Here is a 14,052-nt window from a genome sequence, read left to right as displayed (position 1 = left end):
TGTGCTGAACAGCCTCGGACCTGCCCGTCGCCCTCTGCAGCGGCCTCGCGGGGGTCGCCATAGCTGCCTCCGAGCACTACCGATACCCACCCCGGCTCCTCCGAGTGGGTCTGCCTCGGAGCCGGGGTGAGTGCCGGGGGCCGCACAGTGCCTGCTGGCAGGCCCAGCGCCCTCTGGAGAGGCGGCTGCTGCTTCCGAGTGACCTGCGCTCCCAGGTTCTTTTGTGGCAGAAACTTTCAAGGACCTGCGTGGTGCCCAGAGGGGACTCAGAACACCTGCCGTGATGACGGCCTCGTCCTCGGGGAAGGCGGCGTCACCGAGGTCTGGGAAGAAGCGTGGGCCGCCCCTCTGCTGCGGGCTTCTCTGCTCGTGGGGAAGGTTTAAGGTGAGCTGTTGGGAACCGTGAGGCCCCCTGGACTTCCTCGGCAGCAGCTGAGTGGGAAACGCGTTGGCCCATCGCAGCTGCACGGACATCTTGGTTCTTTACGTCCCGGAGCGCAGACGCCTGAGCGCACGTGGTCCGGTGAGCGGCCTTGGGTCATACTCTGGCCCTCAGTTTCCTTATCTGTAAAGCGAGGCCCTGCCCACCTCGGGGAGCCTGTGCAGAGCCAGAGCTGGCGCGTGCTCTGCGTGGGGGCTCTGGGGGCAGTGCCTTGCTGCTGCGCCTCTCACGGGGACTGCAGGTGGCAGGAGGCAGACCGGTCAGGAAGGGAGGGGTGGTTTCCTTGTCCTCAGCCGGTTGGTGAAGCTGTTGACTCCGCGGGGTGCCTCCTGTGTCAGCTGCTGCAGGCGGGGTCGTGGTGGACAGAGGCCCCGCGCCGTGTCCTGTGCTCACCATGGCACAGGCTTGGGTTGGGTCGGCAAGGGGTTTTTTTTGCTGTCTGTGTCCCAGCCAAGCGGTGGGGTCCTGCCGTCCGAGAAGAGACTGCAGGCCAGCTCCCCCGTGCGGCTCAGCGTGAAAGCCCTGGGCAGGCAGCGGCTGGGTTTAAGCCTGTTTCTTTGTTCAGACGTTCAGCTTTTCCTGATGTCTGTGAGCACGTGGTCACCGCCTTCCTGTACCGCTGTAGCGTCTGTACTGATTTCATGCGTTGAGTAATTTCTTAGGCGCGAGGGGAAAGCACCTTTGTCGTGGCTTCTGAGGTTGTGCGCAGTCATGGGTTGGGGGCGTCTGTTGTGTTAGCAATAAAGCTTCCGTGTTCTGACAGAAACGTGTCCCACGTGTTTCCTCCCGCGTGCCCCTGCAACATCAGATCCCACTCGCGGCCCCTTCTGCCTGGCCCAGGAGGCCAGAGAGGGCTGCTGGGGGTTCGGGGGCACGGACCTGCGAGCGTGAGGGCAGCTCTGCGCCGGGGCTGCCTCCTGCAGCCTGACGTGGCCCGGCCGGGCCCTTTGCTGGCTCAAGACAGAGGCGGCGGCGTCTGAGCAGCGAGGAGAGCAGGCGGTAAAGCACTGGGCCTGCCTGCCTGCCTGAAACGTCCCGTCAGCGGAAGCGGAAGCCCCGAGGCCTGCAGAAGCACACACTTGCTGCTGGCGGCGATGCAGGAATGCGCTTTATTCGCGGCAGCGTGTTGTGTCCCTCGGGCAGGCACACAGCAGCCGCTGGGCCGTGGCTGCACCTGCCGGGGTCACCGTACACGCCTGGAACCCACCCAGACAATTAAGGATACCAAAAATAATATTACATAAGCATCTGATACAATTCTTCTTAAGAAAAAAATCAGGAAGAAATACCACAAATACTGCTTACAAAAATAAACTCCTCACAGCGTTGAGTTGGTTACAAGACACAAACTTGTCACTTGGGGTCTGGCTCCGGCGGCACAACTTCCATGAGCATCTGGAGGTGCATGGTGATGGGCTCTGGAACACAAGCAGCGGGCGGGTGGTTGGTTAGCGGAGCGTGCGTGCCCACAGACGGCTGTCCCCGGAGCCGCGCTGGGGCTTTGGAGCGAGCTGTTTCCATTAAGGAATTAGGAAGCTGCCAAGTATTTAACTGCCACTAACCAATGCACACTCTAGGAAAACTAAGTTACACATATACTTACTACCAGTGTCTAAGTCACTAGGACTTCTGTTTATTTAAAGTGTAAGATCACTCATTGGTTTTTACCACCTTAACCCAACTTCTACCAACTTCTGTAGGCAGCAGCTTGCTGAATCTTCTAGAGCTGAGAAACAAGATCTATTTAGTGTCGTGGGCTTCCAAAGCCTGCTTCCGTCATCCTGGCCAGATTATCTGTTGCCATGATCAAATCCAAGTTGTTTTTTTTTTTTTTTTTTTTTAAGATTTCCTTATTTATTTGAAAGTTAGAATTAGAGCTATCTGCTGGTTCACTGCCCATATGGCCACAACGGCCAGGATTGGGTCAAGTCCCCACATGGGTGGCATCTTCTGCTTTTCCCAGGCCACTGGGAGGGAGCTGGATCAGAAGTAGAGCAGCCAGGCCAGGAGCCAGTGCCCACACGGGATGCTGCCATCAAAGGTGGCAGCTTTTCCTGCTGCACCCACAACGTGGGCCGGAAGGCTGTTTCCTCTCACACGAATGCATTTCCTTATTTCCTTTCCCTTCTGTAGGAGTGCCCACAACCTCACTCCTTCCCAGCGCAGGGTTGAGGTCAGAGTAGAGACGGGGGGAGGGGCTGTTTCAGGAAGGAGACAAGTGCCTGGTGGAAATAACAATATGTTGCTGCTGTTTCACTCTTAATCAACATGAACTAAATTCTCTCGCCACTGTCAGGTCAGTAACGGCACCGATCTCATGGCCCAGGAAGTGGAGGTGGAGAGGACCCAGCGTGCTCAGGCATTCTCAGTCCTGGCTGGCAGGGTCTGAAGCCCAGGTCTCTGCTGGCCCTCTGGTCGGGTTCTACTGGTCATCCCCTGGCTGTCCCCCCTGTGTGTGTGGTCTATAAATGGCACGCACAGGAGTGCCTGCAGGGGAGGCTGCGCCTTGCTGGTGAGACAAACTGAGCAGCGGGCAGGTTTTCAGCCACAGGACTCAGTAACACCACGGGGCTGTGACAGGCCAGACACTGCTGGGATTACATCGTACACAACCCACTTCCTGTCTTCAGGGAGCTTACAGAGCAGGAGGCAGGCCCTGGTGGGGGTGCTCGGGAGCCTGGGAAGACTTTGATGAGGAGGGTTGGTGCACTTCAATTTGTTGTGCAGGCCAGCGCCGCAGCTCACTAGGCTAATCCTCCACCTAGCGGCGCCAGCACACCAGGTTCTAGTCCCGGTCGGGGCGCCGGATTCTGTCCCAGTTGCCCCTCTTCCAGGCCAGCTCCCTGCTGTGGCCAGGGAGTGCAGTGGAGGATGGCCCAAGTGCTTGGGCCCTGCACCCGCATGGGAGACCAGGAGAAGCACCTGGCTCCTGCCATCGGATCAGCGCGGTGTGCCAGCCGCAGTGCGGCGGCCTTTGGAGGGTGAACCAACGGCAAAGGAAGACCTTTCTCTCTCTCTCTCTCTCTCTCTCTCTCTCTCTCTCCACTCTGCCTGTCAAAAAAAAAAATGTTGTGCAGTTTACAACTTATGAATATAGCACTGAAGTAAAGAAAATAAGCGTAATTGAGTCTCAGAGGCGTCTTTGGCACAAGTGGACTTTAGGTGTGAAAGTGGCTTATGCAGCTAAACTTGTAGACAACAGTTGAGGGCAGGCACTTGGTACCATGATTAAGATGCCACTGGAGAGATCTGCATCCCATACTGGAGTGCCTGGGCCTGCGTCCTTGCTCCACTTCCCATCCAGCTCCCAGCTAACAACGCACATCCTGGGAGGGAGCAAATGGTGGCTCAAGAACCTGAGTCCCAGCCGGCGCCGTGGCTCAATAGGCTAATCCTCCACCTTGCGGCGCCGGCACACCGGGTTCTAGTCCCGGTTGGGGCGCCGGATTCTGTCCCGGTTGCCCCTCTTCCAGGCCAGCCCTCTGCTGTGGCCAGGGAGTGCAGTGGAGGATGGCCCAAGTGCTTGGGCCCTGCACCCCATGGGAGACCAGGAAAAGCACCTGGCTCCTGGCTCCTGCCACCGGATCAGCGCGGTGCGCCGGCTGCAGCGGCGGCCATTGGAGGGTGAACCAACGGCAAAGGAAGACCTTTCTCTCTCTGTCTCTCTCTCACTGTCCACTCTGCCTGTCAAAAAAAAAAAAAAAAAAAAAAAAAGAACCTGAGTCCCTGCCACCCCGTGTGGGAGAGCCACATGGAGTTCCCGGCTCCTGGCTTTGGCCTGGCCCAGCCCCAGTTGTGGGCATTTGGAGAGCAAACCAGAAGAAGGAAGATCTCTTTCTGCCTTTCAAATAAGTGAAAAGTAGACTACATTTAATAAAAATAAATAGTTGTCTTTTTTAAAAACAGATGCAAATGACTGCCGGATGGAGGAGAGACCTGCGGCAGCACAGGCCTTGTCACTCTCCCAGCCCTGGCTCTGTCACTGAGCGACTGGCGTGCCAGTGAGCTCTTAGCTGGTACGCGCGTGTGTCAGGCAGAGGAACGTGGTGTGCTGAAGATAAACATACTTAACACTAGTGAACCGCACTCATCAGAGGTCACGGTGGCCATCTAAGCTTACAGGTATTTTAAGTTAAAAAGGAAATGAGGGACAGGTGTTTAGCAGTCAGGACCCCGTGTCCCACACAGGAGTGGCTGGGTTCAGGCTCTGGCTTCTGAGGCCAGTTTCCTGCTCACACAGACCGTGGGAGGCAGACGCGACCGTGTCAACAAGGGAGGCCCGGACAGTGAGGCGGCAGATGGGAGCTGTCTCCCTCTCTCTCTCCCTCTCCCCCTTCTCTCTCCCTCGCCCTCGCCCTCCCTCTCCCTTCTCCCCTCTCCCCTCTCTCCCCTCTCCCTCTCTCTCCCTCTCTCCCCTCTCCCCTCTCCCCTCTCCCTGCTCCCTCTCCCCCCTCCCCCTGCCCCAGCCCCCCTCCCTAAGATTCTGTTTAAAATGCTTTGCTTTCCCTTCCTGCCTGGCAGGCGAAGTGATGGAAACAGGCGGCCCAGGACGGGCCCGGAGGTGTTCAGCCGGGGGCGGTGGTACACTGTGGGGCGCTGCAGCTCTGTGCTTTCATAGCGGAACCACCTGATGTGATACTTACTTGAGATTTTCTGAGCCCATTCAAACTTGTAGTAGACGAAAAGGAAGTAAAATACAAGGCCGCTCAGGATAAATAACACACAGTAGAGATACTCCCACGCTGGGTTAGTGATGACTGGGGCCAGGACCAAAAACGCAGCTATGAAGGTCACCAGGATGGGGATGAAGATGGGCACCTGCAAGCAGAGCAGCGAGGGGTCAGGGCTGGCTGTGCGGCTGCGTGCGTCCGTCTGTCTTGCTGTCGATGTTTTTCACTGAAGTATGGAGTATGGTGACCTCTACGTGACCCCTCCAGTTTTAGGAACTTCTGTCAGCTTGTCAGTCTTACCTCATCTACTCCACCTTTTCTTTTTCCTAGAATACGAAGAACCCACTGGACACCGTGTCACTGTGCACATCTCAGTGTGTCTCTGATGAGTTCAGTGCCATTCTTCTCCCTCCCTTTTGTGGTAAACAAACTGGAAGATGGACCCTCTACGCTCTACATAGAGCTTCGTGTGACGGCATCCTGCTGCTGCCTTGGCCTTGGCCTCTGTCCCCCGTATTCCCTGCACACTGGTAGCTAGGTTTAGAGGCACGAATACTTCCTGGTGGAGCAGTGCACTTCCATCAGGCACATGTCTGTCTGTCCACTTTGGAATTCCTAAGGTCTGTCAGTGGGCTTAGGAGAGGGAGAGCGGTCCAGTCCCACCATGAGAAATGTCCCTGTTAACCTCCTGGTTTTGAACTGGAGGTGAAGCTTGAGTGGTTTAGCCTCTCCTGCTAACATTGCCTTGATTCATTGCTTCACCGAGGGTACAAAGGAGTCGCCTAATGCTGTGGAACTGTGGAGTGAGGACCTTCACCTGCCGTCCGGTTATTCTGCATTCGCGTTTATGCCGGGTGCCTATGCTTGACTCTTGGTCTCCGTTGTCAGGGGCTCAGGGACTGTGTGTATTTGGCCGCTTCAGCCCACGGCGCTGTGGTATTCTTCATGACGGCCGCTGTCGTGTCATTGCCAGCTCCCAGGTGCTGTGCTGGCCGTGCTGTTCCCCGTTCCCCGGGGCACCCTGTTTAGTAGGAAGTGGCTTCAAAGACCCTCGTGCAGGGTCTGGAGTATGCTTTGTTCTTTTGCAAGGACAGAAAAAACTTTTTTCAAGAAGGGAAAAAATTTCATATATCCATACTGACATTTCCAATTCCAATGTAAGATTATATGTATTTTTTATGCCTTTTTTTCCTGAAAATCTTGTTTCTTAATCATATAAACATAATAATGCACCTATAAGAAATTCCCCAGGAACTACACGAGTAGGAACGTAAGTCACTGGACCTTTAAGGCGCTGTGTGGTTGGTCAACGCACGAAGGGGATGAACAGTCCTGGTAATCCCCTTCTCCATGGCTGTCACCTGCTTGTCACACAAGCAAGGCTTCTTTTGCTCCTTTGTTAATTTGGGGGTTTCATTTTTTCCCTTTTCATATTTCTTCCATGAGAATAAACACATATACATAAACTTATATGTTCACCTTCCACTGCTGTTTAGGAAGTAGCAAATGACACAATCATAGCTTTGCCCCTGGCCTTGCTCCTGCAGCACATCCAGAGATGCTGACATAGTCAAATGTGAAGTGAGTGATCATCCGTTTCCTGTTGCTGCTAACTATGGTGTGGGTGGCTGAAACACCATTTGAGTGTTGCCTGTTGGCTTTGGGGTCGTGTTGAACCTTTTGCTGATAGAATTGGTGCCTCAAGAAAGAACCTTGTGTATATTTCACATGTCTGCAGTTTCTCTTTGGGATTGGGATAAAGGGCCAAAGAGCAAATGATTGGATAGTTTTGCCAGGTACCGCCCCGAGGGGCAGGGCTCCACACCCAGTGCCAACGGGCAAGGGAGTGAGCTCCTCTTTGCTGCCCACCTGGTGGGCCGCAAGTGCTACTTCTCCTCGTTCTGGCCTGCTTGCTTGATGAGCTTGCTGGGATTCGGAGCTTCTTTGTTTTCATGTGTAAGTGCCTTTGCATTTTTGTTTGAACTTTTAAAAAAAATTTTTTTCTTCAAGGACTGGTGTTTCCCATCTCAATTGTTGGGAACTCTTTCTTTTGGGGGGGGGGGGCAGGGGAGGATATCACCTGCAAAGACTGCCCGCCCCCATTCTGCTGTGTGTGTGTTTCACTTGCTTTTTAAAAAGACTGATTTTTTTCTCTTTATTACTTCTGGAATTTGAGTCCTGGGCAGGCTGCCTGCATTCACGGCTTACAGAGCAGTTCACACTTCATTTGCGCATCAGCACCCTAAGTCTAGAGTCTGTGGTCTTTCAGGTTTCCCACCTAGAGGTCTAACCTCCTTACATTGATACATAATTTAAATTTTAAAGAGACAGAGGGGACAAACTCTCCAGATTCCTGCTGGGCATAGTCAAGGGCCAAAAACTCAATCCAGGTCTCCCACGTGGGCGGCAGGCACCCAGCTGGGGGGCCGTCACCACTGCCTCTCAGGCTCTGCACTGGCAGGAAGGGCCAGGAACGAAAGGCAGGTCCCACGGAAAGGGACGGGAAGTAGGCATCCTAATGCCCACAGCAGGGGATTATTTTTGTTTTTTTTTTGTGTGTGTGTGTGTGTTTAATTTTGGGGACCGAGGTATTCTTTTCCATTATCTTTTCATTGGAATCATTTGCATAAAGGCTGTTGATTTCAGTGTGTGGATGGTATATCTTACCACTTTATTAATAGTTTGTTCTTTGATTCCTTTGCATCTTCCAGATACATAATTATACAATCTTCAAAAGGTTTTAAAGACTTTAAAAATTATTTTCTGCCTCTCACACCCCAAATTGCTTTCTTCTTTCTATATCCCTTGCTAGTATATTCAAAACAATGCTAAATGGGGACCAGCATTGTGGTGTAGTGGGTAAAGCTGGTTCGAGTGCCCTCTGCTCCACTTCTGATCCAGCTCCCTGCTAATGCACCTGGGAAAGCAGTGGAAGATGGCCCAAGTGCTTGGATCCCTGCACCCCTGTGGGAGACCTGGATGAAATTAATGTTCCCATAATATTCATTTTCCATGAACTTTTTAAAGACCCCCTCATTGGCAAGGATTTTAAAAAAAATGTTGCCTCAAAATAAACTTGCCTTTAAGTATCTTCACATAATGTACTGAGAAATTCTGTTTGTTTGTTTGTTTTTGACAGGCAGAATTAGACAGAGAAAGAGACAGAGAGAAAGGTCTTCCTTCCGTTGGTTCACCCCCTAAATGGCTGCTGCGGCCGGCGCACCGTACTGATCCGAAGCCAGGAGCCAGGTGCTTCCTCCTGGTCTCCCATGGGGTGCAGGGCCCAAGCATTTGGGCCATCCTCCACTGCCCTCCCGGACCACAGCAGAGAGCTGGACTGGAAGAGGAGTGACTGGGACAGAATCCGGCGCCCCGACCGGGACTAGAACCCAGGGTGCCGGCGCCGCAGGCGGAGGATTAGCCTAGTGAGCCGCAGCACCGGCTGGGAAATTCTTAAAATCAGATTTTCCTGGTATTCGTTTGTTCCAGATCACTGAAAAAGGAGAACTCTGAAAGAAGCGAGAGTGATTGCGTATTCCTTACAGAGTGATTGCTCTCTCCTCCCTGACACCTCGGCTTCTCGATGTTATTAGGTTTTTCTGCTCTTGGTTTTCTGCATTCGTTATTGTGCTTTCTGAGTTGCCTGTTTTCCTGTTTATTCATCCAAGTATCGAATGTGAGGAAGTTCTTCACGTGCTGTGTAGACGGTGCCCGGGCCTCCGTCTCCTCCCACTGTTGCTCCAGCCGTGTGCGCACGCGCAGTGCCCATGTCCTCTTGGCCCCACAGGTGTGTCTTCTTGAGTTCCGGTTTTGTTGCCTCACAGAGAACGAGACTTGTATTATTTTTTGAAATATTAAATTTTCCTTTGTGGTGGCAGAGGAGGTCACGTGCCAGTCCTGTCTTGGATGCACTTGGAGAGGCGCGTGTTGGGGGGTCCAGAGTTGGAGCCGTAGCTGGTGATGTTTCCAGTCCCGGGCCTCTTCCTAGTGGAGTGTCTGGCTCCACGCTGGCTGGAGGAGGTGTGCTCGCTGCTCCCTGCCGGTCCTGCGGTCTCTGCTCACAAGCACTTCGCAAGGGTGTGGGAGCTGGATGGCTGCGTGGATGGATTTTCATCATCATCTCCTCACCGGGAGATTGTGCATTGCCAAATGATCTGGCTTTGTCCTGGGCAACGCTGTAGGCCTGAGTGCTTGTCTGACACGTCTCGCCCTTGTTTTCTGAGTTTTAATTTGCCTGCTGCTGCTTTGCCTATCCTCTTATGTTTGATTTTCTTTAATTAATTTATTTTTACAGATCATTTACTTGAGAAGCAGAGTGACAGAAAGGGCTTCCATTCACTGGTTTCCTCCCCAAATGGCCACAACGGCAGGAGCTGGGCCAATCTGAAGCCGGAGCCAGAAGCTTCTCGGGTCTCCCACGTGGGTGCAGGGCCCAAGCACTTGGACCATTCTCCGCTGCTTTCCCAGGCCATAGCAGAGAGCTGGATTGGAAGAGGAGCCACCGGGACTCGAACTGATGCCCACATGGAATGCCATGCAGCAGGCAGATGCTTAGCCCACTGTGTCATAGCGCCAGCCCCTTATGTTTGATTTTCCACAGCTTCATAAACCTTCCTGCTAAAAACCTCTCAATAAGCCAGCTGTGCACAGCTGACAGGCTCGTTCTCCCGTCTCACGTCACTCGTATTTCTGTCAACACTCAGCGTGTACTTCTGTCAGTCTTCTGCCCTTGAAGAGAGCCAGTCTGTGGGAAAACACTCCCTAGGAGAGTATTTTCCTTATTTCAAGTCGGAAAACTATCTTGCATTGTAAAAAAAAAATTTCAAATTCCCAGCTCGAAAACGGCTAAAGCAACAGTAGAGGTCTGCGTAGCTCACAGCCAGCACGCTGCGCGCTTCACAGGTGTCTGCGCTGAGCAGAGTCACGTGGCTCACGCAGGGCCGCCCAGCCTGACACGTGCTTCTCGCTTCCCTGGCGTGTGTGGTGCCTTTGGAATGTGACTTCAAACCTCACATGCATGTTTTGTTGAAAACTTCCTGCTGCCTTTGGCAATTTACTCATTTTCTCATATAAACATGAGCTGGAAGTGGAAGGATTAGGAGATTCAAGATTATATAGAGATGTTGGGACCGGCACTGTGGTGGAGTCCTGGCTGCTCCACTTCCAATCCAGCTCCCTGCTGATGCACCTGGGAAAGCAGTGGAAGTTGGCCCAAGTGCTTGAGCCCCTGCACCCACGTGGGAAGAAGCTCCTGGCGCCTGGCCCAGCCCTGGCCATTTGGGGAATGAACTGGCAGGTGGAAGATCTCTGTCGCTTCCCTTCTCTCTACCTTTCAAATAAACAAACCTTTAAATTTAGAGCTGTTACAAACTTCAAAAGGCAACAACAAAGGAGCCTGACACATATTCTCCCAAGAAAACATTAACCAGGAAGATGTTCTCGTGGGCACCCCCATGCAGCTCATTATCCAGGGTCTTATATGATGTGCTCCATTTCTTTTGTCACCTCCTCCCCTATTTGAGAAATGTGTCTTCTGTGGGCAGTGATGTGGCGTAATGCCTGCAGTGCTGGCATCCCATATGGATGCTGGTTCCAGTCCCGGCTGCTCTACTTCCAATCTAGCTCCCTGTTAATGCACCTGGGAAAACAGTGGAGGATGGCCCAAGCACTTAGGAGACCCAGAAGAAGCTCCTGGCTTCAGATTGGCCCAGCCGTGGCTGTTGGGGCCATCTAGGGAGTGGACCAGTGATGGAAGACCTCTCTCTCTCTCTGTCCTTCTGTCTGCATAACGGACTTTGAGATGAATAATCTTAAGAAAATAAAGTGTCTGCTGGTAAAGGCTGTGCCTTTGTTCTGAGAGTCACCCTAACCGTTAGAGCTACCACAGCTGTCAGAACCAGTGGTGGCCAGGAGGTGCCGACCCTTAGATATTTTACATGATAGGTTATATTATCTCCTATGTATGCCCACATAATAGCGTCAGCCCCTCCCTTTAGGTGTGGTCTACAAGAAGCAGTAAGGAAACTGGCTAGGCGTCCTCGCCCCACGGCTGTGCACAGGCTGGCCTGGCCTGCGGCCTGCACTGACCACACGCTGCTCACTGGGCTCTTGCTCAGTGCAGAGCCGTCTACGTCACTGTAAGAAACCAAAGCCGCTCGTGACCGCGGGACACTCAGCTTACCTTGATGGGCCTTTCCAGTTCTTTCCTTGTAAACCTCATCACGATGAGTCCTAGAATCGTCAGGCCATAAAACAGCCATGTGGCAAAACTGAAGTAATTGACGAGGGAGTTTATGTCACCAGGAATGATATAAATGGTCGCAACGATCCCCTGGTGGACAGAAGAGCAAATTTTAGGTCATCGGTGCATGGAAACCCGGTCCTCACCGCTTCGCAGACGGCCAGAGCAGCGGTTTCCCTGTGCACAGCACTAGCGTGACAGAGACCCCGGGCAGCCCACCCGGGCAGGGGTTAAACCGGACTTGGCCGTGGGGTCTGTTCTCTGAAGCCTGGGAAGCGGCTTGGGAAAGCCAAACGTTTAAGGATGTGGTTCAACGCAAGGACTGAGCGTGGACAGGTCTGACCAGCCCTGCCTACCGGTGACTTTCCCTTCCAGAGTTCTCCACACAGGCAGGACCTCGGACGATGAAGCTCAGGTCTGGTCTGGGCCTGTGCTGGTTGCATGGCCCTGGACTGGTCTTTCCCCGCTGTGGGTCTCGCTGTCTCCATGGTGAGCAGGTTGATGGACAGCAGAGGGGTGGGGAGCTTGGACAGAAGGCTAGGAATGTGGGTGTCCTGGGACCCCAGAGTGGTGACACACAACCGAGGACCATCCCCCACAGAGCCCCTGACCTCTGAGTTGGGAGTGGCTGCTGTCAGTCACCACTAGTACAATGCATCAGTCTTCTCTGGGCCAGTGGGCCAGTGTCGTTTGTTAGAAGGACCCAGAACAAAGGACACATGTGGAAGATCCACACGGTGGCTGTCGTGGATAAATTCCGGGGGCGCAGCCAGGTGAATTGCTTGTTTGAACTGTCCTGGGTTTTGTTTCAATGCAAGGATCTTGGGAACCTGGGCTTAGCAGTGTGCATCTGTCACCGTGCAAACTGGGGGCCCTCTGCCCTCCAGGTGGGCGCTATTGTGCAGGTCCCATACGTACGTAAAAGATGATGGCAGGGGCTGGGGTCAGGCGCCTGACACTGATGTAAGAGAGCACTTTGAGCATGTGGCCTTCCCGGCCGGCCACATAAACGAGTCTGAAAAACAAGCACACAGCCATCAGCAGCTTGTCCCACAGGCCCTGAGTTAGTGTCCGAGTCCCACTCCTGAGGCCACAGAGGGCCCGCTGGGCAGCCTGGTCGCCCTCCTGGAGGAGGAACCAGGAGCGAAGAGCGGCAGAGAGGAAGGCACCCGGCATGAAGTTGGCAGAGCAGGAAGAGACACTGGAGAGGCCCCGAGATCTTTGAGGCTTAACATATGTGAGAAACACGGGTCCTGGGGGAAGAGCCGGGACCTCAGCACCTAGGGCTGCCGGCAGAGCAGACAGGCGGTGCTGATCCTATGCTACGAAACAAGCCAAAGGAGGGGCGGCTCCGCACGCAGGGATAGTCCGGTAATCTGGAGGATGCTTAACGCTTTAGAGAAAGGCACTGCGTCCCACGTCCGAGTGCCGGCCGCTCGGCCTCTGAGCCAGCAGCAGACGGTGACTCAGGTGCGCGGGCCCAGCCCCAGCCATCACCTGCATGTGCATGTGGGGAGTGAACCAGCGGACGGAATGCAGGTTTCTCTCTCCGCTAGTTCCCTCTGCCTCCCGAGTAGATGAAAAAAAAACATGAAAAGATAATCGAGAAGATGATCTAAGCATTTCTTCAAAAAGTGGCCATAATTAAAGTTTCAATTAGAGACCAGTGGAAAAAATGGGTTGGAACCTGGATCTGAAGTACAGAGAGCTGGAAAACGCAGGTGAGAAATACAAGAAATTCACGATCAGAAACAACGTAAGGCGAATTTAAAATGCAGAAAGCTTTATGATGCGGAGACCAGCGCTCGACCTGAGACACCAACAGCCCCGGATGTAGACATCGCAAAGAAGGAGACTCTTACAGGCTACTGGATTTAGATGATGAGCCCGAGTTAGCATGAACTATAGCAAACGTCATGAGAAACGGTATCCAGAGTGATGAGGGAACTTTCAGATTGGAATTCGATGTAAGTCAGCTGGCGTTCAGGACACCGGCAAGGTAAATGCACTTTTAGATGGATGGAGGCACCCACTCTGCGCTCCCAAGTCTTCTCTAGCACGAGGACAGCTCATGGCAGGGGATTTCAAAGAGCCACGTTAGGGGCCGGCGCCGTGGCTCACTGGCTTAATCCTCCACCTGCGGCGCCGGCATCCCATATGGGTGCCGGGTTCTAGTCCCGGTTGCCCCTCTTCCAGTCCAGCTCTCTGCTGTGGCCCGGGAAGGCAGTGGAGGATGGCCCAAGTCCTTGGGCCCTGCACCTGCATGGGAGACCAGGAGAAGCACCTGGCTCCTGCTTCGGATCAGCACAGTGCGCAGGCCACGGCGGCCACTGGAGGGTGAACCAACAGAAAAAGGAAGACCTTTCTCTCTGTCTCTCTCTCACTGTCCACTCTGCCTATCAAAAAAAAAAAAAATGTCAGTAATCACATTGACTGTAAACACAGTGTTTGCCAGAGACAGGTTGGATTTGTCCAGACAGAATGAAGCCCGAGGACACTGAGAGGCTGGAGATAAGAGGAACCTGTGACCAACAACAGCCCAAATAGAGCTGCTCTGCCCACAGCCGCAGCAGATCTGTTAAGGCTTTAAAAAAGACGGAGAGTTTCTGCTCACAGAAGGAATCATCTACCGAGATATCAGAAACCAGAGCCTTCGAAACAGCAGACAAAAACTGGGCCAACTACTGTCATAGCAGAGG

General features: G+C 53.4%; 1 protein-coding gene across 3 annotated transcripts in view; it reads right to left on the bottom strand.

Moving 5' to 3' along the window:
- Nucleotides 1-1,686: 1,686 nt before the first annotated feature.
- LOC149120884 (b(0,+)-type amino acid transporter 1-like) overlaps nucleotides 1,687-14,052 on the bottom strand; it is a 29,917-nt gene continuing 17,551 nt past the window's right edge. For 2 of the 3 annotated variants that reach the window (XM_089319183.1, XM_089319182.1), the window contains 4 exons: nucleotides 12,272-12,368; nucleotides 11,294-11,443; nucleotides 5,086-5,260; nucleotides 1,687-1,860 (listed from right to left, as the gene is read on the bottom strand). In XM_089319183.1, the coding sequence (XP_089175309.1) occupies nucleotides 1,796-1,860; nucleotides 5,086-5,260; nucleotides 11,294-11,443; nucleotides 12,272-12,337 (456 nt within the window). In that variant the 5' untranslated portion in view covers nucleotides 12,338-12,368 and the 3' untranslated portion in view covers nucleotides 1,687-1,795. The remainder of the gene's footprint in view (nucleotides 1,861-5,085; nucleotides 5,261-11,293; nucleotides 11,444-12,271; nucleotides 12,369-14,052) is intronic. The other variant, XM_089319184.1, reaches the window with a different exon arrangement.

This window comes from Oryctolagus cuniculus, chromosome 18 (assembly GCF_051225735.1).
Source record: "Oryctolagus cuniculus isolate XC-2025 breed Fujian yellow rabbit chromosome 18, ASM5122573v1, whole genome shotgun sequence".
Taxonomy (NCBI): domain Eukaryota; kingdom Metazoa; phylum Chordata; class Mammalia; order Lagomorpha; family Leporidae; genus Oryctolagus; species Oryctolagus cuniculus.
Note: the sequence above shows the minus strand (reverse complement) of the source record. Positions and strands in the feature narration are given on the sequence as shown.